The sequence below is a fragment of the Apostichopus japonicus genome, chromosome 1 (genome assembly GCF_037975245.1).
Source record: "Apostichopus japonicus isolate 1M-3 chromosome 1, ASM3797524v1, whole genome shotgun sequence".
Classification (NCBI taxonomy): domain Eukaryota; kingdom Metazoa; phylum Echinodermata; class Holothuroidea; order Aspidochirotida; family Stichopodidae; genus Apostichopus; species Apostichopus japonicus.
Genome location: NC_092561.1, coordinates 7,055,227 through 7,082,033, shown reverse-complemented (window position 1 = coordinate 7,082,033; position 26,807 = coordinate 7,055,227). Strand labels below are relative to the sequence as shown.

At 38.2% G+C, this 26,807-nt stretch overlaps 2 protein-coding genes across 3 annotated transcripts in view; one reads left to right on the top strand and one right to left on the bottom strand.

Annotated features, from left to right (window-relative positions):
* The window catches only part of LOC139965782 (catalase-like), a 35,898-nt gene extending 34,956 nt beyond the window's left edge, over nucleotides 1–942 (top strand). For both annotated transcript variants that reach the window (XM_071968479.1, XM_071968489.1), the window contains one exon: nucleotides 258–942. In XM_071968479.1, the coding sequence (XP_071824580.1) occupies nucleotides 258–287 (30 nt within the window). In that variant the 3' untranslated portion in view covers nucleotides 288–942. The remainder of the gene's footprint in view (nucleotides 1–257) is intronic.
* Nucleotides 943–1,578: 636 nt separating this feature from the next.
* Nucleotides 1,579–26,807, bottom strand: part of LOC139965638 (uncharacterized) — a 34,258-nt gene continuing 9,029 nt past the window's right edge. The window contains exons 3-15 of the mRNA XM_071968220.1: nucleotides 16,197–16,259; nucleotides 15,275–15,420; nucleotides 14,491–14,554; nucleotides 13,969–14,092; nucleotides 13,352–13,404; nucleotides 11,916–12,033; nucleotides 10,146–10,259; nucleotides 7,927–8,058; nucleotides 6,771–6,942; nucleotides 5,851–6,026; nucleotides 4,793–5,039; nucleotides 3,933–4,009; nucleotides 1,579–3,558 (exon numbers count right to left, since the gene is read on the bottom strand). Of these exons, the coding sequence (XP_071824321.1) occupies nucleotides 3,424–3,558; nucleotides 3,933–4,009; nucleotides 4,793–5,039; nucleotides 5,851–6,026; nucleotides 6,771–6,942; nucleotides 7,927–8,058; nucleotides 10,146–10,259; nucleotides 11,916–12,033; nucleotides 13,352–13,404; nucleotides 13,969–14,092; nucleotides 14,491–14,554; nucleotides 15,275–15,420; nucleotides 16,197–16,259 (1,621 nt within the window). The 3' untranslated portion in view covers nucleotides 1,579–3,423. The remainder of the gene's footprint in view (nucleotides 3,559–3,932; nucleotides 4,010–4,792; nucleotides 5,040–5,850; nucleotides 6,027–6,770; nucleotides 6,943–7,926; nucleotides 8,059–10,145; nucleotides 10,260–11,915; nucleotides 12,034–13,351; nucleotides 13,405–13,968; nucleotides 14,093–14,490; nucleotides 14,555–15,274; nucleotides 15,421–16,196; nucleotides 16,260–26,807) is intronic.

Sequence of the window (26,807 nt, the reverse complement as noted above, 5' to 3'; positions counted from 1 at the left end):
GAACACTTTATCCTCTCTTAAACTCCTCCCTCCCTCAGGTCGACAAGACAAAACCTGGCAAAGATTTAGATTCCCTACGAAAAAGCCATTGTTGGCATAATTCTACTTAAAGTAATATTAACATTTATTGCCATAAAAATAAGATATCATTGTTACATATTTCAATAAGATATATATAGAGAACAAACCAGTATTTACCAGAGTTTAACTTCTTGCTTTATGTTTTTCCTTCCTTTTCTCTCTCTCTCTAATTACAGAAACAACCTAGACCTGTTGCCAGTTTATAATGAAATCACTTGGGATTTTTATTTTTGGAATAATTGCACCTGAAGTGCCAAATAACTCAGACGGTCGAATGAATAGAATGACACCAATGAGGAGAAAGAAAGAAAGATGCGGAATCCAGTTACAGGCCCTCGATGTCCAACCAATGTAGCTACTATTTAGCTTGTTTCAAGTACATGCTTTGTTTCATGGTGATAGCTTACAGATTGATTGCTAAGATGTTATTGATCACTAAGATTGTAAGAAAGAAAAAAAAATGAAATAAATCAATGATTCATTTTAAGACTTGTGCAACAGGAAGTATGGTTGACCATATCAAATAATTTTTTTTTTTCAATTTGCAAGTTAAAAACATGTTAACAATTTTCAGGTGACGGGTCGATTTATATCTTTGGAATGCTTCTCTTTCATAAATTTCCTTATTTGTAGCAAAATAATATGATATATTATAGTAAGGCATGTGTTGATTATAAACAAGTAATAATATACTTACATTCATTTATACACAGGTACTAGAATAATATCTTAAGTTTTAGTCAGTTTGATACTGGATCAAGCGTGGTGTCATTTTGATGATATAGTTAAGATCTGTTTACTAAATTTGGAGAAAAAAATCTGCTGTCATAAAAGCATTCAGGCCTCCATGGTGGTAAGATGTTGTGCCAAAAAAAAAATATTAAAAACATGGATCACACAGTGTAAATTTTAATATTCTATAAATAATATTCCATAACTTCCATCTTTCATGACAGGGCATCTGTTTTAAAATATTCTCTGTTCCAGTAGATTAAAATCAACCTCCTACATGTTTAGCTTCATTGAGCGTCGTCTCGGTGACAGCTTTTAAAACCAGGATGGCAAACGATATGTCGGCTAGAGCTGTTTGAAAAATGCTACAATACTAGAAGTATTTCCACTTTAGTACATTCCTCCAGTCTCTTCAAAATCAGCTGACAAGAATGAAAGTCAAACTTTTCCCATTTAAATTTTAAAACGTTTTTTTATGTTTTGGAAAGGTAAACCAATCTTTCTTGTGAACAATCTTTGTGCTTGAGTTTTTATTAAGTGATAAAAATTAAAAAATCATTGATATGTGATATCCATAGCCAGTCTAGACTACTGTGTACATTACAGTGTTATCTTTTTAATTTTACAAGTTACTGCATATGGTTTGCCAAATGTTTTCTTCAATATTGAAGGCTAAACTGTGAAAACGGCTGGACCAGTAAGTCTACAGACAAATAAGCTCACATTTCATGATATATCACGTAATGAATTAAAGACAATACAATGTAATTTTTTATCGCTAATGTTCGCTGCTTTATATTACTCAAATGGGAGAAAAAAACAAAAGTGGTACAAAATGATAATATAGCAATATACAAAGAAATTATAAATGTTTTTGAGTGTCTTTGAAAACCTTGTTCTTGTTCTTATTTATAATAAATAACTTTTCAAGACGAAACCTCTTAAATACACTAGCTAGCCACTGTGGTGAGAAATAATTCAAAGGAATTACAAAGTCTGAGAAATAAAAATATAAATATAACACAAAGCTAGTGATGTGATATAAAGCACATTAATCCAACTCACAGCTTTATACCGGCATCTTCCTGGATTAAAACAAAATATTCTGTTTTATGTGGTATTATTAACACACGATAATCTCTGATTTCATACACGGACTACAGAGAATCAACTGATTTCGTTTTCCATAAAACTTGCGAAGATTAAACAAACTCTTGGATAATTATTTGTTAACTGTGTCACAGGATGTTATTTATGTCGAGGTGTGATTTAGTGACACCGCACTAAAAGAAAAAGTGATTTCAATTCTGGTGGGGTCCGAATTGCATCAGTGAGTTTTATGTGTTGTCTATGTAGGACATCACAAATGATTGCACAATTTGCATTATATAAGAATAGTAAATTTCAAAATCGAATATCACAGCCAAAAAACAAGCTACCAAAGATGGGAATCAGACCAATGTGCTTCTTTGTACCCTGTTTGGTTTACGTTTTAATCTGACACTTTGTAACTCCTTTAAGTAAATGAGAGTTGTGGTGAGTCACAATATAACAGAATTCCTTCAAAGAAAATTTATATAAATGGTGGTTACTTTATCCTCCATCGCTTCCTGTTGTGTCACCACACCTGTTTGAAAAGTTGCTGTCAAACATATTGAGAGCACTAGGTTCCGCCCGCTCCCACCCTCACTCTCCCCTTTTCCCGCTTCCGAGTCCTGCGATATATGGAGTTCTGTTTATGTGAATGATTCATACAGATGATACACAAAATATGGATAACTTATATGAATGTTCATAGTTAATATAGTTCATAGTTAACATAGTTCATAGTTAACATAGTTCATAGTTAATATATGAATGTTCATAGTTAACATAGTTCATAGTTAATATAGTTCATAGTTAATATGTGAATGTTCATAGTTAACTTCTGTTCTGAATTTCCTTGACCTGCTCAACAAGAAGTTGTTTCTCCATCATCAGAGTAAAGATCTGCGAACAATAGACCAACCAAGCCACCCAACCCGATCTACTGTTGGAATGGGTATTGTGTATCCCACAGATATATACTCCACATATTTCATAGATCTCCACGGCTTTTAAAGAAAAGCCATCCAAGATGGAGTCTGACTACTCCCAACCTCAAGTTCCCTTAAATATCTCGAGTGTTACCATCCATACATTATCATGGCAGTGTAAGGTTAAGCATGGAGTTACCTTTCTAACTCCGTGGGTCTTTAGTGAAGTATCACTCTGTTATAGTCCATTTCCTTTGTGCGTCTTATCCATGATTACACTTTGCCCGAGCACTCTCAGCCTCAAACAACTTTTTGGCTTCCCACGATCAGCCTCACCTCGCCATAAAATTTTCATCGGTATTGCCTGCAAATATCAGCCAGAAGTTTTTCAAGCAATCCTCCTAGGAGTTTGATCCACCTCTTCAGATTACGCCTCTCCGAGGATGGGGAGGGTCAAATTTGACGATGTAAATGTCTCTGCCCGGTTACTGTGCCGAGCAGGAATTAATCCAAAACGTGGATTAAATATGTTCGACCACAGGTGACCATTCTGCTGGGTTTTCCAGCATATCTGAAAGCAACCATAGATGACCCTTCAAACGAAACTCTCTTCTGACATCGACGAACAGGCGAAGATTGAATCGATCATCTTGGGTCGGATCAGTTTCTCGATGTCCTCCTCTTGAAAGGACGCGGGTCCCAACGCGTGGTGGAGACGACGGAGAGCAGCCTGTTTGACAAGAAAAAACAGACAAGTTAAAGGGGCAGAGGGCATTCAGAAAGCAGATGGGGCGCCCTGGGAGACAGACAAGTTAAAGGGGCAGAGGGCATCCAGATACAGGTGGGGGCGCTGTGTGGGACAGACAAGTTAAAGGGGCAGAAGGCATTCAGAAGCAGGTGGGGGGGCGCTCTGGGGGGACAATGATGTCACAGGGTCCCGTTTTGCACTCTCTTCATTTTCCGCATCTGATGGGCAAGGGGGGGTGGGGGGGAAGAACTGATGACCTTTTAGTTTTTTTACAGAGTCCAAAGCACAACGGGGTTGTCTCCTTGAATACATTTCATTTTACTTAAAAAAAAAATTTAAGAGAAATTCAAACTCACCAAACATGCAATAAGTACAGGGACGCTTTTATTTCGATAGGACGATGTTTTACAAAGTCTGGCAAAGATTGGTATACCTGAAAGACAAAGGAGACAAAATGAGAGATAACTGACGAATTCTTACCTAACAAAAAAGTAGCCAGCTGTGTAAGTATTGAATATTTATGACTAAATCCCAAATTCCAGCCAATCCTAACTTTACAGTATTTCTCAAGAGAACCGTTTTGTACACAGTTTAATATGTCGAGCAATGTCATCATGCATGATACAGCCCAATGAATGACATATCTTGTGGACCGGGAACCTGAGGAATACTGCATCATGTAGTATCAAACAATACCGTTCTTCCTTAAGCAATGCAACTTGCCGCATGATAACTTGTCTTGAGAGATGAAAAAAACTTGAGGTCTTGATGCAAAATTCTATCACAGTAAGGCGAAACTGCATTTAATAGAACGAAAGAATTATGGTTTCCTTTAAGCATATACCATTCAAAAAGAAGAAAAGTTTCCTATGAATCTTTACGAGGACAAGGCGTGGATAATGGGGTTCCCAGTTTTTTTCTTCTTATACATACAAGGGTTTTTCAGCTTGATGAATAAAAATTAAGCTTTCCTCGAAACTACAAATGTTTTACAAAATGAAATAATAGTACATATTACATTCAATTTGTGGGACACAATTTTTTTGTAATGGGATTAAACATTTAGTATCTCTCTGATTAGCAGTAGCCATGGTTACAAGATATACAGGTCCCTTAGGTCCAGTTATTTATTCCAAAGTATTCTCTGTTTTGGCAAGCATGCTGCAAACTTAAATATACAAAATGACAAACTGAGGGCAGTCTTCATTCATCTTACCATCACAGACAGCAATTTCAACGGCACATGTAACATCCTTCGCGAGTCTGGCCAGAGCTATCGCAGACTTCTGTTGAATCTGTTCGCAGACTTTCTCTTCAAATTCTGTCTGGTCGGGTGATTTCTGACTGTCTCCCTCTGTGACCTGCGTCTGCAGTAGCGTGACCAGCAGACTGATTCCTCCGGCACGTTTCGACTCCTGCCGACAAGCTTGGTCCTCCGCCATGTTAGCAAAGATGGTAACCAGCTGTAAAGTGAGGGAAAAGTCCAATAAATGCTAGGATATGATCAAATCCTCTCCAGCCATCCTATATGTAACGAATTGTATGTTTACTAGCCTGGCACCTTCCATTAATTTCCCTACACTGAGAATGTCAGAGCCTGACCGAGATAGCCAGGAGAGGGGGGGGGGGAGATAATTTAGAGGGCAATCCCTCTGAAAAAAAAAAATTAAATTTTCTTGGGACATTTTTGAATGCTAAAATTAAAGGCACAGAATGGAAGGAGGGGGAGAGGGAGGGGGTGCTGTATGTCAATGAATATAATATAAGTTAATATCAACAGTAGTGCCCCTAAAATTACCTAAACAAGTTCAAAGGTCACTTAACAATACGGACGGTGTTTGAGGTAATATATTGGCGATGAATTCTACAGGAACTTGGTCTTCCAAAAGCAGTTTCCACTGACTATTAAGTATGTTAAACACTGCATTGAGATATTTCTAACATGTATTGCAAGTAGCTTTGTCACGTTACACATTAACAATTTCTCTCTTTTTAAACCCATCTTTGATATATACTATTTAAAAGTTATTGCATGATAAAACAACGATACTTGGAAATATCTTAGTCGTACATCCAGGGAACAATTGAGTGCTCAGATTGTAACATAGCAGTTTTGAAGAATGAAGTTTTGTCTCTTAACAGTTGTATGGTTCCTGTGTACTTGTATTAGCAAGAGCGATACTGGAAACATTATTCCCTGATTTCTTCATAGAGATTGCGGGGAAAAAAGAAAAGAAATTGCCATGCCGTATCCTGGATATAATTTTGACCTACCTGATCTTTGGCATTTAAAGTGTCGACCTTTCCGCCTCTCCACCCCTCCACTAACACCCCTGCAGTGCCTTGTTGGGCCAGGTACTCATATACCACCGACCCCATGAAGGAGATGTTAGCCACCGTGGATGAGATGACTAGAAATACCAACGGGTCTGTGCTCTGCTCCATAAGCTCTACAAACACAAACGATGAAAACGAAATGGAGGTTACTTGAAATTAACTGCTTCCTAATTCAAAATGTAAAGCGTGTTAGAATTCAGCAAATCATTCAGTTCATTAGTTTTCACTTGCCACCAGAAAGTCCCTGATACTTTTGTAGATGTCCTCAATAACTTTAAGAGCAAGTAATTTCCACCAAGCCACAGATGGCAAAATTTCAACAATCCCCCTCCCCCACCCAACCTCCCATCCACCACCATGTTATCTGTGCCAGGGTCCCTGTACCACAGTACACAAGGAAAAGTGACCCTGAGAAATTCTAAACACACTGGAAACTATCTAAGTTCCATGTCCAATTGAGTGGAGCATCATTTCTGCTCCGGTTAAAGGCATTGAAGACTCGCCTCAAACCGCGTGCGGCCATCTGAAAAAGTTAACTTTCTGTTGCTTGCAAGTGACGTTTTGTTCGTGTCGCTACAAAATGCAGACAGTAATGAAACGTGATACCTTGTTATCTTTAGCTGGACCTGAGATGTCCATGGCTGTATCGTTTTTACACTGTGATGTGGGTATCGACCGCAGCTGTATGTACTGACTGTACACTAGTGGCTAATTACCGACGGTAGCAAGCTGTGTGTGTACTTTCTGGGACCGATGGCTGTGTCTAACACTTCTGTCACACCTCATTGGAAACTAGGTCAGATTACCGGCATTAGACGATTCTTTTTGCGCGAGTCTTCACACCCTTTAAATCTTACCAGTTAGAGCTTTGAGGAGTATTTCTAGATGCTGGTGGATCCGTGTCTGACTGTACTCAGAGATAGTCTCTGGTGCGGTCAACTGACCGACCAATGCCGCTGCTTCTATTTTCAGAGCCTCTGAAGATGCCGGTGAAGAAATCATCTGTGTCAGGTATCCTATACCACCGATCTGTGACGAAAGAAAAAACACAAAAAATCTGATTTAAGATGCAACTGTTTACACGTTGTATTATCGAAAGTAAAATCCCTTAAGAGAAGGGCTCTAAAGGCAAAGCTCCCTCACAATTGACCTCCCTCCATCCCCTCCCTGTATCCTCCTCCAGAGACCTTCTTTAAAACTCTTTCAAAACTCTCTAAACTCTTTAAAACTCTCTAAACCTCTTTAAAACTCTCTAAACCTCTTTAAAACTGATGAAGTTTTTAGTACATGTAAAGTTTTAGTTTTTTATAGTTTTAGTACATGTACATGTAAAAAAAACTCTTTAAAAACTCTTTAAAACTCTCTAAACCTCTTTAAAACTGATGAAGTTTTCAGTACATGAAAAGAAACTTTAAGGTATAAAACTGATCCTTAATATGTCAACTTGAAATGTGCCAAAGTTATTATCCACTGTTGAACACAAACACGTAGAAAGGATGGATAGGGGTTAGGGTGTGGCCCAAGAAGAGTGGAGGAAGGGAGCTCAAGCCATGGGCCCCGGGTCGATTAGAGGGCCAGGGGTCAAATAGGGGCCCAAGGACAAGGCCAGGAAAATCTGAGATAAAGATGATACCAGGTAAAAATGAGTCTTTTCTCCTTTTCATAATATACAGAAAGGAAAACTTAAAAGTGCACAACAACAGACAATCAGTGTTATAAATGTCACAGTGGCCAGCACCCTGGCTCTTCAAGCCTCCGATGTGCAGAGTGAGGATAAAAATTCCCATAGATTCATGACCGTTAACTACAAACAGCGATGGATATATGCGACCACATCATCAACCATGGTAATCAATTCTCCAATCCAATCGTGCATTTCGTTTCATAAGCAAAAGAGGAATTCATGATATGGATGCAATGTCAAAATGTTATGGGACTTTCACGCCCCAGCCAGGATTAATATGACTGTAATAAAACATTGTTTTTAAACAGAGACTCATGACGTCATAATACCTTTTCGGTTTCTATGCGACCGTCAACATCTTGGCAGAGTTTGGCGATGGTCTGTAAGGACAAGAGCTGTAAGGAACTAACAGCAAAACTGGTCTGGAGGCAAACTTGAAAGAGAGCGCTGGCTATCTGTTCCTACACGAATGGAAATGAAACAAAACTTTGAGCATTATGAACTAAAGGGTTCGAAGGAAAGGATATTGGAAGTTGGGGGGGGGGGGGTATCAGGGTGTTCTGTACCAGTGATCAATTATTTTATACCAAGGTTTATAAGTTACCCTCTCATAAGCTGACATAACCAATGCAACATACATAATGTACATCCTCAATTTCCCTGCCATTGCCCTGAAATTTTAAGCACGATGGAAATGTCTACAACTTTTGAAAACCTCTTGCAGACAGGTTCTGACCAGTAAAATTGCTCTCAAACATTGTGGAGTGTTCATGTTTGACAATTTGTAAATGTAAATATAATCAATCAGGAATATTGCTGAAAGTTAATTGCAAAGTGAATATTAGCCGCCTTATTTAAAATATAATTCTACATCAAAAAAGTATGGTGGCTTAATAGTGACATAGTGTCCCCAAATCACAAAATTTGACTTAAGGATGTTACTCCCAAAATTATTCACCACACTGTATGAAGCTTCCACTTTCAAATATTACACACTGGTGGCAGTTCAAAATGCTTTTAAATTTTGTTTTGTAGCTTTCTTGTCTTATTTAAACCTTTATGAAATAAATTCCAAATGTTCACCTGGTCCTGCAATCTACAGTTGTCTGAATGTAATGTAGGACAGCCGGTTCACATCTGGTGAAGTTATCAGCGTATTACCACATTCCCAGCAGTGTTTGAGAGACGAGCACGGCGGCACACGTCTACATTCCAGTATTTTATTAAGCATACTATATTAACCTAGCTGAGCAGGCATCTTGAGTTCAGATATTAAGACTAGGATGGTAGGTATGTGTGCAGAGCCGGGGAATAGTTATGATGCAAGAATGATGAACGGGACGACACAAACACATCACAAGACGGCCTCAGACTTGATGAGGGGGATTGATTCAGACAGCTCACTCAGAGACAGGATCTGATCAGAGAGCAGTACAGGCCTGAACAAGGCAGTGATATAGTGAATATAGAATAAAAAGTTGAAATTGCCAAGTTTACCCTTTGTTTATTATTAAGTACATTTTTGAGCAACACTTAAAGGGAGTGAAGACTCGCACACAAAGAAACGTCTAATGCCTGTAATCTGACCTAGTTTCGAACGAGGTGTAACAGAAGTGTTAGACACCACCATCGATCCCAGAAAATACACACACAGCTTGCTACCGTCGGTAATTAGACACTAGAGTACAGTCAATACATGCAGTTACGGTCAATACCCACAACACAGTGTACATAGCAGCCATGGACATCTCAGCAGGGAGTTGTTATGGAACTCCCTGATCTCAGGTCCAGATAAAAGATAACAAGGTATCACGTTTCATTACTGTCTGCATTTTGTAGCGACAAGAAGAAAACTTCTCTTGCAAGCAACAGAAAGTTAACTTTTTTCAGAGGGCGGCACACGGTTTGGGGCAAGTCCTTTAACCGTAGAGGCCTAACCGGGATACCAAAGTAAGGCTAGGTATTAATTTAATGAACTCAGGCCCATGGTAAGGATCAAGTTTTAAGTTGGCAGGTGGTGGGGGGAGGGGGAATGGGGGAGGGGAGAGCACACAAATGTAGTTACAGGACACAGTGTGTGTGTCCTGTACCTTGTACAGTTTTAGCCACTTCTAGCTGTGCCACACAGCTATGTATGCTGATGAAGCAAATCCACATGGCAAGTGTGTCGTCATCAATCAGATAGCTGTAAATTAAGTCTGTTACATTAGAGGTTTGGAAACAAAGCTGCAATGCCTAGCTTATTTTAGAGGAGATTTTGATGGCTTGGTAGTACTAGCTTGCTTAGACAGCACCATCGACAACGTACCATATCCCTGTACCATAGTTACAAATAAAAATATTGTAAAACAAAACTAATGTGACTTGGAAAATGGGGGGGGAGGGGGATGGGACACATGAGTTTGCATGGGAGGCACATTAGTCTGCTGGGGGGGGGGGGGGAACCATGTCCCAGCCTGGCTGTGAGCCTACATAAACTACAGTGTGGATCTTTCTGAAGCCCCAAAATCATGGCGATACACTTTGGAAAGCAGGCGATCAGACTTACCCGAAGTAGTATCTGTTTAATTGACGGGTAGTCTGTGATGAGTGCGTGGACAGTCTTCACTGACACCATGATGTTAAATTCACTGGCTGAGTCTTGGACACTATAAACCAATGCCTGTGAGAAGGACAGCATAGTGTAGAGAGAAGGTAAATTGTTAATGGCTGAATTTACAAAGTTTAAACTTGCAATTTAGGAAATTTGTAAATGTAAGGGGGGGAGTGAGAGAGGAAGGACAAAGAAGGTGAGGTGGAGAGGGGGAGGGGTAAAGGAACCAAGACAATAGAAGAGACTCATATAGATATGAGTTCGTGAAAAGGAGCAGAAATTAACCAGTGAACAGTAAATCTTTATTAATTTAGAGAGGAACCATCGTTAGGATGACCTGGGAGAATGGATAGATGAGAGAAGCGGGTATGGGTAAGTTCATCGATGAAAATTACAGTGTTATGACTTTGTGTTGTTTGTCCTCTTTGTTCCTCATCCCTCTCCCACTTGTCTGATATCCCAAATGACCTCCCCCTCAACCCAACCCCCCTCAACCCAACACCCCAACCCAACTCCACCTCAACCCACCCACCTCAACCCTACCCCCTCAACCCAACCCACTCCCCGCAACATCTCCACAAAAGTCTTTTCATCCCCCGCACAAGATCCTGATACTAGCTAGGATGGAATTGGCCTCAAAGCCCCTAACTCAGGGTTTCCCTAACTTTATCCCCCCACAAACCCCCTGGGATGGACTCATGCACCCCCTGGGGGTTCATGCACCCCAGTTAGAAAACCTCTGCCCTAACTATTGTCAATTTATGGATATATTTAAGCATCTGTCCGTCACCTCCTCGCACATCAATTTATATTCACAATTAATCTCTGTCTCTCTCTCGTATTCAGAGATTTGTTGAACTAAGAGCATAATGTTCCAAAAATTGACAGACATGTTTGTTTGGGTTCATATCCAAATGATTAAATGTCATCGCTATATACAAACTGCATAAAATTCAAATGTATGGACCGCCCATCGTCCAATGGGCTGATCAAAGTAGATAAAGAAACAAATGCACAAACAAAGCACAAAGCACAAACAAAAACACAAAGTTTTTACAGTCTATTTCTGACATCAGTCTTCCTAGGCTCCGAGATTTTATTGAAAATTTGGGAGTTTGAAAACAAAACCGTCATAATTAAAATCATGCCCAAACTGCTGGCTGTCGATATGTCGTATCCATGGCAAGGGGCAGACAATTACAAAGCGAGGCTTTAACTTGTTCTCGTAATCTCCCAAGTATAATAAAACCTGTACTCGTACCCTCGCACTTCTACAAGAAGGGGATTAGAAAGAGGGTGACATCCCTATGTTCCGACGTCTCTATTTTCTGACGTCTAAGAAAAAAATCAGAGCAATTTTTTTTATCCAAAAAGTTGGTTGTACCAAGAAAACTAGTTTTGTAACCCCAATTTTTTGGGGGAGTAAATTTTTTTGGACCCACATTTTTTCAGACCTAATTTTTTTGGGGGGACTCGCTTTGGCTCCGAAAAATTTGGGTCCCAAAAAATTTGGGTCCGAACAAATTTGGTCAGAAAACATGTTGGTCACAAAAAATGTTGGTCAATAAAAATTATCAGTCCAAAAATTATTTTGTATTGTCGGAACATAGAGACGTCGGAACATAGAGAGGTCGGAACATAGAGACGTCGGAACATAGAGACGTCGGAACATAGAGACGTCGGAACATAGAGATGTAACCAGAAAGACAATGAAAATATTTCTACCTGAATCAGTTTGGTTTGGACCGTTTCGACAAACAAGGCACACTGTTCTCCTAAGTTGATCAGCTGACTGGTCAGGTGACTCTCCGATTGCACAAAGTTACTATGATTTACTTCTGACCTGTGAAACACCATAGAAAAGAACCCGTTTTTCATCTGAAATTGTTTGAACCGCAATCGGGATCAACATGTACGCCTCTGTTCACAGCTTTTGCCAAATATATCTACCATTCTACATCTACCATTACATATATATATATATTTTTCTTTTCTTTTCTTTCTTCAGGGAGTATTCCATACTGTTAAGCTATTAAGCTTTATGGAAGACTTCCCTCCACTTTGTACTTTTGTGGCAAAACAAATAAATAAAATCAAAAATGAAAAAGAAATAAAAAATTCTGAATGCTTGCAACGAGTACAATTCCAGTATACTTTCCATTCGCTGTAATCTTGTCTATATTCACGTTTTGGTGAGGTTCCAGAATTAAGGGGGGCGGGGGGGAACAATTTACATGCTAAGATCTCTTGATCCTTATGGGAATATCACCCCAAGTAATAGGGAACTAACCTAACGATGGTCAAACAAAAATTGGGGATTCCAACCCTGAGCTTCTCGGTTCGAGACCCATTCTTGCCCAATGTCTCTTTCTATGGTACAGGCTAAAACTTGGTGGCAATATATGGACAACCCTGAAAGACACATCTGGCCTTCCAAAAAGTAAAAAAACACAGCTTAACTAAAAGAATAAGTTCCAGACTTTCCCAGCTTCTTCAGACAGAGGGTCATGTTCATGAAATTTTAAATTTGTCAAAGCTTTAATCATTTTGAAAGATCTTAATCACTGCTTGTAAATCATATTCTACTTTTATAAAAAAGCAGAAATCAACCAAACAGGTTGGCCCTCCTGCTAGTCTCTGAGAAAGAAAATATGGCATATTAAACAGTTTTAAGGACCCCCAACCCAGAGAAAACAACAGTGGCCTCTGATGAGGCATTTTCTTTTTATGTTATACGTATATATTGATGAAAAGTTATCAGCAATCTTCACAAAACTCCCCAACAACTTGGGAGACATGGAGATAAAAATTCAAATATATTCAACAAAAAGTTTCAATCAAAACCAACATGGGAGTGAACATGCAAAAGGAATAATAAAGTTGTATCTGTCATAAGTGTTTTTTTGTTTACCGCGAACAATTATAAATACGTTCCCAGATTGACAAAGGCCTTGCAAAAACTTTGCTGTGTGACTTTTCATTTAGCCTTTGAAGAAGATCCTGCTAGGACCGAAACGTCAGGCTAACTTACTTTTACATATTCTCTTACACAGGCTCTTTAGTGGATAAGCAGTTTGCTAACAGTTTTATTTTATTTTGAAAGTGTTGCTGGAAGGTTTGTGACCCTAAGCCTTTGAATTGGGACAAATCTCTCAACTTACTCTTCGATTGATGCCTTGAACTTAGAACATTCTTCAAGCAGTCCTTGCTGAAGCTGTGTGAAATGAAAAAAAGAGAAATGGGAAAATTAATGAATAAAATGACAATAACTATATTTTGTTTTTTATTATTTTGGCCGACTAATATGTTACCTTGAGAGACGAGTACAAGATTCCAAACGGACAGTGGATGGGGGGGGGGCAGATTTCAAAATCCCCTCCCCTTAAGACCCCTCCCCGAGCACGGCAGCAGTCCTCCAGCATTGATGTGTTCCCCCCCCACCACCCCAAATCAGTTACTCTGGCTACTGGCCTGTTCCCCAAACTTGAGAAGTTTTAAAAATGACATAAAGTCTCATTTAGTGGAAGAAATTGATAATTTCTCCCTATACTACACACTGAGGGAACAGTTTGTTAGTTCCCAGGTTCGAAGTTTACACTTTATATATCGGCTAGGGATCGATTCATCAATCGGGGCAAAATATACCATTCTGAGCTATTAGCCGAATGGATAATACAATGGTGACAAATATTCTCAGTTTGTTCGTTCTCATTCTGAAAGTTTTTGTTTGTATTTTAAACTAATGGGAAGATCTAAGTATAGACCTAGAGCCACTCACCGAGACAACCGCAGAAGGAACTTCCACAAAGAATCCTGCGCATTCTTTCGTCATAGACTGTATTTCCTGTAACGTTATGCGACAAGAGTGCCATGTATCGTGCGAATGCTCGCCCGTTAATTTTCTGGAGGGCAGAAGTAAAGAAACAAAGGGGATACAAAAGTGATGTCTACTCACGGCCAAAGTTAAAATGACTTATACTTCAGCCTTTCCCTTACACTGCAAGCACAATCTTTTGGCACATTTTAATATTTTGTTAGTTTCCTCGAGAAAACGTTTTTTTTATATTTTTTTTTATAATTATACAGTGTGGTTTTAGAGTCATTTTAGAGTCACCCTTCAAAAAGCATGGTAATTAATTTTCATGCAAATTATGTGCAGATTATATTAAACTTATGTGGAATTGTCAAGAAACGACTCCAGAGTTGTTTTGTTTCAACTCTCCGGCAGAAACCCTGCCCCCGAACTTGTTAAAAAAAAAAAGTATCTAGAACAGAAGAACGAGAAGCAGAGACGACTTACTGATGAAGTTGACTAAATTTCGCTGACAAGCACTTGGATGCCGTCTTCAACTTGAGGACGTTCCCTACGAAAGAAAAAAATAAACGTCTAAGTAAATACTTCTTAAATTCTACTTGAAAGACTGAATTACTGACATTGGAAATTCTTTTGCCAAGAAAGCAACTGGTTTGTGTTTTCTATGGGTGGTAGATTATATATATTTCTTTGTGAAAACCACAAAACTTACGGTACAGAGTGTATGTATAGGAGACAGTTAAGGGAGGAATGAAGTAAATAAACACCTCGATCACTTCAGTAGTTAAACTTGCCAAGCCGAGCCAAAACAATTTCAAATTTGTGATATGATTCGAATACCATCTTCTGAACGAACTGTCATTATCCACTAAATGTTTCCCCTAAAGTAATGCCTACACTTACATATATTCCCAATAATTTGTCACCCAAAATATTCACTGGTAAGTTTAATACTTTTGCAACTATATACATTCACATGTACCAGACAATAACATTTCAGGGGAGGGTTGGTATTAATTTCCTGCTACCCGAACAAGCTTGGTTTAGCCTAATGAATTTGACAATTAATGCTACAATGAAGTACCTCCCTCCTCTGAAAAGGTCAAAATAAACATTGACCGATGTAATGCTTAGACTTATTGTTTTCTCTTATTGTTCAGTTCGGAGATTGAATGAAAGGTGAAAGGAAGAACACAGACCCATTTACGACCCCTTTTGTATTCTGCAGAATGGAAAGGATTGGAGAAACAGGAACGACTTATTGTCTAACCTTTTATAGTGTTGGCCGTCATCTCTAGGTTGAGGGGGGAGTTGTGTATAGATTTTCCTTGTAGGATGCACATACTCTCGCAGTCTGTGTTAGTTCTTATATCAAATAGCCACTGTTGAACAGAGTCCACCTCTGTCAGCTCCAGCCTGTAATTCATTAAAAACAAAAATAAAATTTCAAACTCGGTCTAAGCATTTAACAGAGAAAGGGAGGGGCTATGGGGGAGGGGGGAGAGGGTTATTTAATTTTTATGAATAGGATTTGAGTGCCACATTCTTGAAATATGTGATAGGACCATATGCACGCATATGAGAGAGAGAATTATGAGGGACATAAATATTAACTAGGACTCACTAAGGCCACAATGCATCTGGATGGATGAACATTACTAACATTTTGTGTCTTTGCCCCTTCACCTACCCCACCCCTCCACCATCGCCACCCCCACCCGCCCCCCCCAGTGGATGTCCCCAATATTTTGTGACTAGACAAAAATTTCATAACATGAATCTAGTACAGATTATTTTCAGTCTCTCAAATCTAGGTAGGCATACTGGTCCCTTCACAAAATCTTCCCATAGTTTTGTCTCTGTCCTAGTGAGGCCACATATCGGTTACTAATTAACTTACATGTTAATTCTGCCTGCCCTTGGGGAGGGGGGCTGGACTGATTTTGCTCAGCAGGAAACTTTACAATCAGACTGTGTGTATATGAACATGAGTCTGGCATCAGTGGAGGGGGGGGGGCAGTTGAGAAGATGAGTAGCTCTGTTATTGATTTGCATGAATTGCAGTACATTACAGTATCTTGTTATAAATGTATGAAAGATAAAAAAAGAGTTATTCCCTTCCCCTTTCCCAACCCTAATCTGACACAATAGATGGTAAAACCATTAGCAAATTTGGTACATTTAGTACTTACTGAAGAACAGAAGATTCCACCCATGCTTGCATTGGACTTTTCACTTCTGAGAGGGGTGGAGCTCTGAAATGTGTGAGAAATATGAGAAAGTATTAATTTTTTTCAATATCTATGTATTTGTTTACCACCGTACGGTCACGCACATGACTAGTTTCCTCTTATTATCACCGCGGATACGATTGATGAAAGAGCACTGTCCGTTTCTTAATATCGATGTCACCGACAACAGAAGTTTAAGATATTGAGAAAGGCTGTTATTTCCATATCATAGATTTATACAAAACTCAGATGTGCCTAATTAATTGACTGGAAATTGTTTTTTTTGTTTTTTTACTTTGAAAAACAAATTGGAGGCCTAGAATTTACACTTGAAATACTAACTTTGCCTAGTTTTCAAACTGTTACACCCACTTGGTCTGCAATTATGGGATTGATGGGATTGATGGGAGGGAGGGGAGTGAGGGTCATTTAGGAGGCTGTTAAATGAATGGTAAAATTAAACAATATTACAAGAGCAAGAATTCCACAATGATAATTATGATAAACTGAATCACTTACAAACAAAAACAGGAGGTTACAAACAGGTTTTGATTTGATACAGACCGACACAAAGGAGAGATGAGGGATAAAGGCAGATATAAACATATAACCATAATGGTCAGGGCCCAGGATAAATTACCAAACTGAATGATCTCAAACAGGAGCAAAGACTGATCTGAAATTCTCAGAATCTGTCCCTACAAGGTGCGCTGGCAGACCTTGTCACATACATGACAGAGGCATTATATATATATAATGCTTGGACTACTGCAATAATGTGCTCTTTGGACTCCCTGATAGTCAACTGGCTAAATTGCAACGCATTCAAAACTCTGCTGCCAGGCTGATCACTCGCACTAGCCCTGCAGCTGTCTCTCACATCACCCCGATACTTCATGACCCTCATTGGCTACTGTACCTGTCAAACTGCGTATTGCTTACAAGTTACTCCTGTTAAAATGTATTCATGATATTGAGCCACACTACTTGAGTGAACTTGTTCAAAGTTATACCCAACTCGCCGTCTGCGCTCTAGCACCCAATCATTGCTCTCTATGCACCCTGTGTCCACTAAATCTTATGGCGAGCGATCTTTCCAGTACTCCTCAACCCTCCTTTGGAATAAACTCCCACTCAACATAAAGAATGTTGTGTCTGTGGAGATGTTCAAAACTGTTTTGAAGACACACATGTTTTCATTGTTATAATTGTTATGTTTACTCTTATTGTATATTGTGTACATATCTTTCACTTTCTTTTGTACAGCGCGGCGAGACTTTATTGTAAGTTGCGCTATATAAGAACTGTTTATTATTATATATACAGTATGTCACGATACTGATTTGCATATGTGTGACTGCATGGTGACATTACGTTAAGTAGAGACCTAGATTGAGGGCGACAAATGTGCTGACCAATGGCTGTGGGGCACAACGAAGGATCTTGATCGCAAAATTGACACTTTTCAAAGGAGACTACTTCGAAATATTCTCAACATTAGATGGACCAATAACAATTGGTTATCAAACGATGTGCTCTACAACGAAACCAACCAAACACCTTGGTCATCCATAGTCGCACATAGATGATTGAGATTTTTCGGTCATGTAGCAAGACTCCAGGAGGACGATCCAGCAAAGGTCGCTTTAAGAGAAGCACTGAGACATACTGCTAAACCAGTAGGAAGGCCCATGACTACCTTGCTTGGAAAAATAAAGTCGCAATTTAAGGACATTAATATTAACAACAGCAAGATCGTGATACGTGGCGGAGGTTAATCACTGAGCATGTCGAATAGACGAGACTCAACTTACTACTACTGCTAATGGCATTAAGATACAGACCATATATTACACTAATGACTCGAGGGTATCTGTCAAGCCTGAGAGAATTATAGTAGCAGAGTTACAGGTTTCGATATGGAGCACCTATAGCTGTACATTATACAGCCATTACTGTATCTTTTTTAGGTATTTAAATAGCAATTATACTTCCTTAATTGTTATTGTTACTTTCGTTATAATTATTCACATTGTTAAATGCCATGGTTGTAATTATTCTCATGTTTCCTTTCACTTCTTAACAAAGATAGCTTCGACGGCTCCCATGGATGTGACATTTAGCGACATTTGTCCAAATTGATAATGCATTGTAAATAGATGTCATCTGAGGCCATGAAAGCTGTATGTTTGCCAATTTAGTTTGTTGTTGCATACGAGGAGGAAGTGATCTACGGGTATATGTGAATTAGACTGTAGAGTCCAGCCACTCTTACTGATGAGCCTCAGCTGTTTACAAGGTCATTTCAGAAAACAACATTAAAGTGGTATACATAGAAATACAACATGGATATCTGGCAGTGTTTTCTAACAGTCTATATAATAATAACGATCTTTATTTTATTCCTTATGATGATTATCAATGTTAATAATAATAATCAGCAGTTATTTTTATGACGCCTAAAGCGACCACAAATGTGGGAGAAACCCGCAAGGGCTTACGGGTTCTGGTGGTTTCCAATTCAACAGTTAAACTCAAATTTGAAATCTTTTCAATCTAGAAAGTCATTGCACATGGGAAAACCGTAGATTGCTCTTGGGATAAAAACCCACCTTACTATGACCCGGCCAGGTATCGAACCAGGACCTCCCGATTGCTAAGCCTCATTGTTTCATATGCCGATGCCTTTATCCACTCGGCCACAGCACCGGTATAATATTAAAATTCATTTTTTGCCTCCGGGAAGTCACCCTTCTCATCTAGAAACTCATATTTTTACCTTGTACAAGCCGATAATTCTATTTGACCAGATTAAAACAATTTAGCCAAGAAACGAGGCAGTGTCTGGTTAATGAGAATGAAACAAATCCTTCACAATAACTTTCAGGGATCGCAGATCTTTAGCTCGCCAGAGATTGGAATGCCTTTGCAACCAAGTTATAAGAGATGTCGTGAGTCGATAATTCCTTAAAATGTCAGATAACTAAATGCCCAATTTGTTACGCCACTTTGGTGACTACCGACGTACGTCTTTAATCTGTAGTCACTTATTACCTGTTCAGAAGCTTAAATGCATTAACTGTTGAAAAGATAAATGACTACCTTGCTTCTTCGAGCCAAACATAAACTCATATTAATTACCACCAGTTCATCAAGTGAGTACTATAATGTGTCAATGTTTCTTGAAAGTTTATTCAATATTCAAGTTAAATGCAAATAAACAGTTTCATAGCTGCAAGGGAAGAGGAAAAAGGGGGAGATAAAGGAGAGGGGACAGAGGGAAGTAAGAGGGGGCAGGAGAGGGGAAAGGAGAGGGAGTGAGAGGGGGAAGGAGAAGCCAAGAAAAGCGATATGCTGGTACTGACTGTCCTGACATTGGATCCCTGTTTTGTTTTGTTTTTCTGTAGTTTTTTATCATCAGAAGCTGGCAGTATATTTTTCATCAACTGGGTACAGCAGTAGTATCATCAGATCGGCTTTCAGCTTTATTACCTGTCCGGGGGGGGGAGTAGGGGGAGGGGGGACAGGACCCTGATCCTCCTTGCATTCTCAAATGTCAACAAGTCCAAATCTTTACTACAAACCGATGCTTAGATTCAAGGAAATTGATTCACAATAAAAAACACATTCAGGAACTTATACAATATAGTTTAAACAATCATCATTAGATCAAAACACCCTTATACTTAGCAAACAATTTTTTTCTCAGTTTCCACAACATATTATTTTTGACACTTAAATCGGCAACCTAGATTGTTCATTAATAATTTGTCCAATATTATTCAATTTTTATATTAACCCTTGTGACAATAAAACTATACAGTTTTCCCCCATTGGTAGACAATACTTAAAGGCATTGAAGACTCGCCCCAAACCGTGTGCCGCCCTCTGAAAAAGTTAACTTTCTGTTGCTTGCAAGTGAAGTTTTCTTCTTGTCGCTACAAAATGCAGACAGTAATGAAACGTGATACCTTGTTATCTTTTATCTAGACCTGAGATGTCCATCGCTGCTATGTACACGGTGTTGTGGGTATTGACCGTAGCTGCATGTAGTGACTGTACACTAGTGTCTAATTACCGACGGTAGCAAGCTGTGTGTGTATTTTCTGGGATCGATGGTGGTGTCTAACACTCGAAACTAGGTCAGATTACCGGCATCAAACGTTTCTTTGTGCGCGAGTCTTCACACCCTTTAATACCCCCTCCTAAACAGGGGTTACTACACTTTCTGACTTCCACACAATGACATACATGGCAGGGCATTCATCATGGCAGACGTTTAAGTGGTCTCATCAGAAAAGAAAAATCCTTTGAGCTGCTGAGTTGTCAAAAAATGGGAAACTTTGATGTTATATTTGTTTACAATTTCCCACCAGTGGTTTGTAATAAAATTTGGAGATATACCTTTACTTTAAGAAGGTTCAATTTAGCTGAAAACAAATGCCCAACCCCTTAAGAAAGTCAATAATTGTCACCATGGCAACTAACATATTTCTTACATTGGACTTAATTCACTCTTTATCACTTGTCCTATGTATTTCTTACATTAGACATAATATTGGTTCCATTTATTGCAAGTCGTCACATATTTCTTACACATTCAACTTAAGTTTTCACCACTTGTCTAACATATTCCTTATGTTAGACTTGGTTGGTCTTATACGTTCCTAATACATTCCAAAAATTTTCCTTTCATTAAAAAAAAAATCCTATTTAAAAAATGTCATCCCTTTCTAGTTCCTGACATCTCCCTCAAATCTCTTTCATGAGTCTAACTGTATCCTGACATGTTCCATACACAACAACTCCTAACATTTTAGCTTGCCAAATATTCTACAAACCTTTCTAATTTCCTCATATTTTTCTCTCCCCGTCACAGCCGGTATATATCTCGATCCAATTCCGAAGTGATTCCTCGTTCAGATCTCAAAAAGTTTGTACAAGCTCCGGTATAGCGTCAGTATCAATACAGCTGAGTAAACTATAACACGTATGGTGGAAGTATCATAACCAAACATCTACTATACCAGCATGGTGTTTATACACAGTTGGCTTCAGTATACTAGTATATATACATATATATACTGTATGCTTCTAATATTTTTAGTTCATCCAGGCAACTAAATTTTTGCATTAGGTAGTTTTACCCTGGATTTATCTGAAATACTTCCCCAACTACAGCCCATGACTGTATAAAAAGTACATGTAAGTTCTGAACTGTCAAATTTCTGTGTATAATTGTGTTCATTGTGATGTCGTTAGCCCAGTGAGCTCTACGCTAACAGTCCAACACTTTTGATAAAACCTTGACACCTGTTATAGGCCTATTTTTCCTAACTACAAACTATAAAGAATCTAAAGCTTGTAACAAAGAGGCATGCACACAGGCTGGTTGTAACTAAAAACCAAGACTTCCATAATAGGAACAGGAATGTTAGAAACCCTGGATTATATCCACACAATAGGAATAAGACAGCAATATAACTATTTAAACTATGTATACACATCTATTATTCAGCAAGGCAGTCAAATATTATTCTTTCAAATATCTATGAAAGGTAAGGGATTCTATTGTTAAATAACTCTATAATCTTCTTTCAAAAGTTAGAGAACAACTTCAGTGATTATAGGCCTATCTGAAGATACATGCATCTGTGGGTTGTATCCATGGCAATGAGTTTGGAAAGGGAAAAAAATGATCCTCTAATATATCAGATTGATTAAATTGTGAAAGATTCTATTTTTCTGTCCAGAACTAGACTCCTCAAATCTTTGACCAAATATGAACCTAAAATGACTGTTAACTGCATAGTGAAGACAGCTGTCCTGTTTAGGCAAGGGAAAGTAACGCATGGAGCGTTCTAGCAACTTTTCTTAGGTATAGAGTTTTATTTTATCACTTTTAAAATTCATTATTTTCATTGGCCCAATTTGTTTTTTTAATCGCTCATAATCGCAACATGTCAAAAGTATTTCCTTGAGGCTATGATCCTCCATATTATTCTCAACCATTGAGGATGAGTGTTAAAATAGGAAATAAAATCTCTCTATGTTGAAATTTGACCATCATGGGTGCACCAGCCATTATCTGTTGTTATTTAGTATTAATTAATTAATCACATGTAAATAGCACCCCCCCCCAAAAAAAAAGTGATTGGCAAATCGGAGAGTCACTAGCCCACTTAGACAAAAATACAATGAGGGCTGAAATGTTTCTATCTAGCTATTTCTGCTTTTTCAAGATATTGATCCTTAAAACTAAGCTTAAATGTCTGGAAATGCTCCTTTAAGGCTATAACCTCGATCATCACAGACCTGGCCTAAGTGTGACTATTAATCAATTTTTCTACCAATTGTTATATTACTCAACCAAACCATTGTTCTGTTAACTTCATATGAACATCAACAAAGCACCCTTGGACAACAATATTCAATACCAATTGTCCAATTGACAAAATTGTCCATGCATTGTAAACTGTGTTAAAACTCCTATATATTTTCACATAGAGTTTTGTGTTGTATCTGAGGAACTGACCTACCAGTCTAATAAAGCATTATTAAAGACTAAAATAGTACCTTATCTTAAATTAATTGCCCTCAAATTTTTTAAAGGGGCATTTCTCAAAAATTAAAGAGTTGTATAAATGACCGGGACTGAGAGTAGTGTTTTTCATTGGTACTCCAACATATTAAACTTAATTCACTGCTTATTAAGTCATCCTTTTAAAGCTTCGATCCCACAAGCATTTTCAACCGTTTACTCTCATAAAATCTTCCAACGATCACTCAAGATATGTGACTGTCTAAATTATAAGGCCTTTGTTTTAACATTTCTAATGGACTGGAAATAAACTATATATCCTCACGAAAAATGTTGATGAAATTCAATGTTTTTGTTTTTTGTCATCTTTAATGAGGGTAGTTCTGCTCAGTGCATAAGCACTGCAATGTTCTTGGTAATTTAATGTGTCCCAGACAGCTCTCAATCAATTTCCATGGTAACCACAGATATGGAAGTTGATTTTATAATAATATATCCTCACAAAAAAAGTAAATGTTTAGCAAATGTTACCATAATTAAACTGATCTGGATGGCAATGTTTACGAAATTCAATGTTCTTGGTAATTTCTGTATCCCAGACAGCTTTGAATCAATTTCCATGGTAACCACAGATATATTGAAGATACAAGGTATGTATTTACATACCATATATGCAAAAACATTTAGCTCCCCTAAGTACTGTAACTTCTCCTTCTATAAACCCAATAATCTTCTCCTAGACCCAACCTCCCCCCCCCCCACCCCAACCCCTCCAATCAACCATTCCATTATCCCTCAGTATCAGCAAAAATTTAAATTAAATTAAATTGTAAAGACTACATATTTAGCACGGTGATCAAAACTTAGTGCACACTTTATTGTATGTATATACCATAATATGTGAGATAATTTAAAGCAAAACTGACTCTGTCATCAGTCACCATAAACTGTGTTTGTTTTGTTTCAGCTTCCTATATGAGCTAAGTTATTGGTTCCTGTTTCCTTCGCTTAAGTGCCTGCTTAATGTGCTAATAAGGAAGGGCCTGAATTGAAAGTTTACTATACATCTGACACATACACTGCACTACATAGATAGCTATAGCCTTGTATATAGGTATTGTTATGTTCGCATGTTGATGTGATATGTCTTTTCTGACGTGTATGTACACTTTACAAATTCATTGGCAAAAGTATATATTATGTTTAATAGTTGATGTCACTTACTTGCAGGTCAGGGCCTAGCTATAATCAGTGCAGAATAAATCCCCTTTGAGGTGCTAAGGCATGATATGGTCCCCACCCCCTCTCCACCCCGTCCCCTTCCCCTACTCTTTCTCTCTCTCTATTTCCCTTATAAAACTTGGTAGGCACATCGTACATATAGAAAAGTAATTGCATATCTTTTCCTAGTACTACATCCAGGACTTGTACTTGGGGCTATCTACTAGCCAAATGCCAGTAGATTTTTTCATTTACCAGTAGAATTCAGAAGTCAAAACTAGAGTACTTTTTGTTGAACTAAAGTCTGATGTATCATATAATTTAGTAATGTGCAAAAGTCGTACCTATCGACAAACTCTTTTCGCATTCCATATGCATATGTTGCCATAGTAGTACCGTATCGTGCATGTGATAAATAACTGAATTATGAAACAGACACAGGCTGTTATGCGTATTATAGTATAATAATGACTCAGATCGTGTCTCGAAAAGTTGGGGGTTCGTGGACAACTCTGACATCCACATGGGGTTTGTGGGGGGATAAAGTTAGTAAAACCCTGTTCTAGAGTAACTACTGCATTGTTACTCACGAGAATGCCAGTGAGAACTTGAATTTAGCCAGTAGATTTATTTAGCACTGGTATCTTTTAGCTTGTGGCTAAACATCTGTGAGATAGTAGGCCTGGTATCCCAATAATTCACTGGGTACTGCATGACAAATTGCTATGCAAGATACACTATTGCTTTGCGTATGTATAAATATGTTTATATATATGCATATGTATGGCACTTTTTTTTGTACACAGCTAGGAACCATCTAGCAATTTATAAGAAACAGTGGGAAAATTGTGAGCCTTCAAAAATAGCATTCACAACTATTGAACGATATTAATTATGTATTGCCTACTCAGCTTACTTAAACTATATAGTTAGTTGTAACAATGCAGCCCAGCAAACGCTGTAAACCGCTTTGGAATTTCTTGGTAAATACACAGATGACTCGATCTTTTGCACTCTGAACTGACTTCCTTGTTAAAAATACAATGTTGTAGTGTAGATTGCAACAAAACCTATTGGACACACTAAAGTCAATATGAGACTAAAATATGACCTGTGATCATTAATAATTGCCAATATGAGATTTAATTAACATGTGTACCGTGTTCACGAGGTTTACCAAATCCATTATTAACGGCTTCTTGACTTTTCATCGGCTACAAACTATACCACAGTCGTGCAGGACGGGTTCAGCTAAAACAAGACGACATGTTATCGCAATTAATAACAAATGATAATTGAACAGGAACTTACTGAGCCATAGGTACGCTGCTGCGTGTCCTCAAAACACAATACTTATCTCGTTAAATTTAATAACATTCCCACCGCTCGAGACAACGAAACTTATACAGAGTTCTTTCGAAGGTGTGCTCTGTGTGTAGCACTGGGGTCTGCCGACTGGAGTTATGACTTATCTTTGACGTAGAATAACAAGCAGCGTCTGAGTTGCCGGTGTACAATATACTGATCGAAGCATTGTTTCCTTGTTGGCTGGCTGGGCAGCTCTCTGCTTGCAAAGGTTTAAAGGGATTATATTACGTTACCTTTAATAGTACTTCTACTCGGAAAAATGAATGAATGCATGCGTGCACTGTTCTGGCTATGAAAAGTACAAGTATCACCTTATCGCTATGCACTGGTAGGTTTGTAACAATGGCATGCTAAAGTTGGATAACGAAACAAGATAAATACACTGCAGCAACAGAAACTATATATATTTATGTATATATATATATATATAAGCCCCCACTTCTTCAAAAGCATATATATAAAGTACATTCAAATATCTTTGGAAATATTTTTAATAGCAGTCTTACATGGTAGCTAGGTACCTATATATTGATAGAAACACACAACCAGCACTTTTTAACAGCCAAATTCAATATTTATCTGTGGGATTAAAGTAAACATGTAAGATACAACAATATAAACTCTGAGAGTTATGAAATATTTATTTTTCTACAGGAATTTATTCCACAAAGGTTTGGAGATTATTACCGATTGGCTTCCTAAGCTTGAGGTATCTGTAAATACTTTGAAGAAGAAGAGCATTTTTGTGGTGATTTTGGTACATATATTCAATCAGATTAGTTACTCAAATTTCACAACTTTTGAACTTCAGTTCGACTATAGGCTTTTTATTTTTATTATTTTGTCAATGGTTAATATTTAAGATGTCATTTTCTATCTGATAACGCTTACCTCTAGGTGGTGAAATTCTTGGAATCGAATGGAATTATAATTAATTCCCGGCTATTTTTAGCTTTCTATTTGATGAGTTGCAATCTTATTTGAATAATACCCTATTAGTGGGTTTCAAGAAATATGCAGGCGATTGACAAAAAATTTGAAAATCACATAAAAAGCTATTTTCAAAACAAATGCATGGATACACCCAAAAACAGTCCAGCTGTATTGCACACAGATCACGGGCACTAGTGGTGCGGCTAAGCACCATGGGGATTAGTGGAGGGGCTAAGCCCCATGGGAATTAGTGGAGGGACCACAGACTTTTGTATGGCAGACTGTAATACAGTAATGGCGCATCTTAATCATTTGAGTAAAGTGAGGTCTGAGGAAAGGAGGAGTAGCAGAATTGAGACTGCTTGAAAAGTTCAAAAGATTGCCGATACACCTGTCTCCTCTTAATGCCCAAAGTTAAACACTTGATTCTTAACCTTTGTGTTTTAAGCAAACCTTTACAATTGAGACAATATCCTCTACCATCCCTTATTGTCCTCCTAATGTATTAT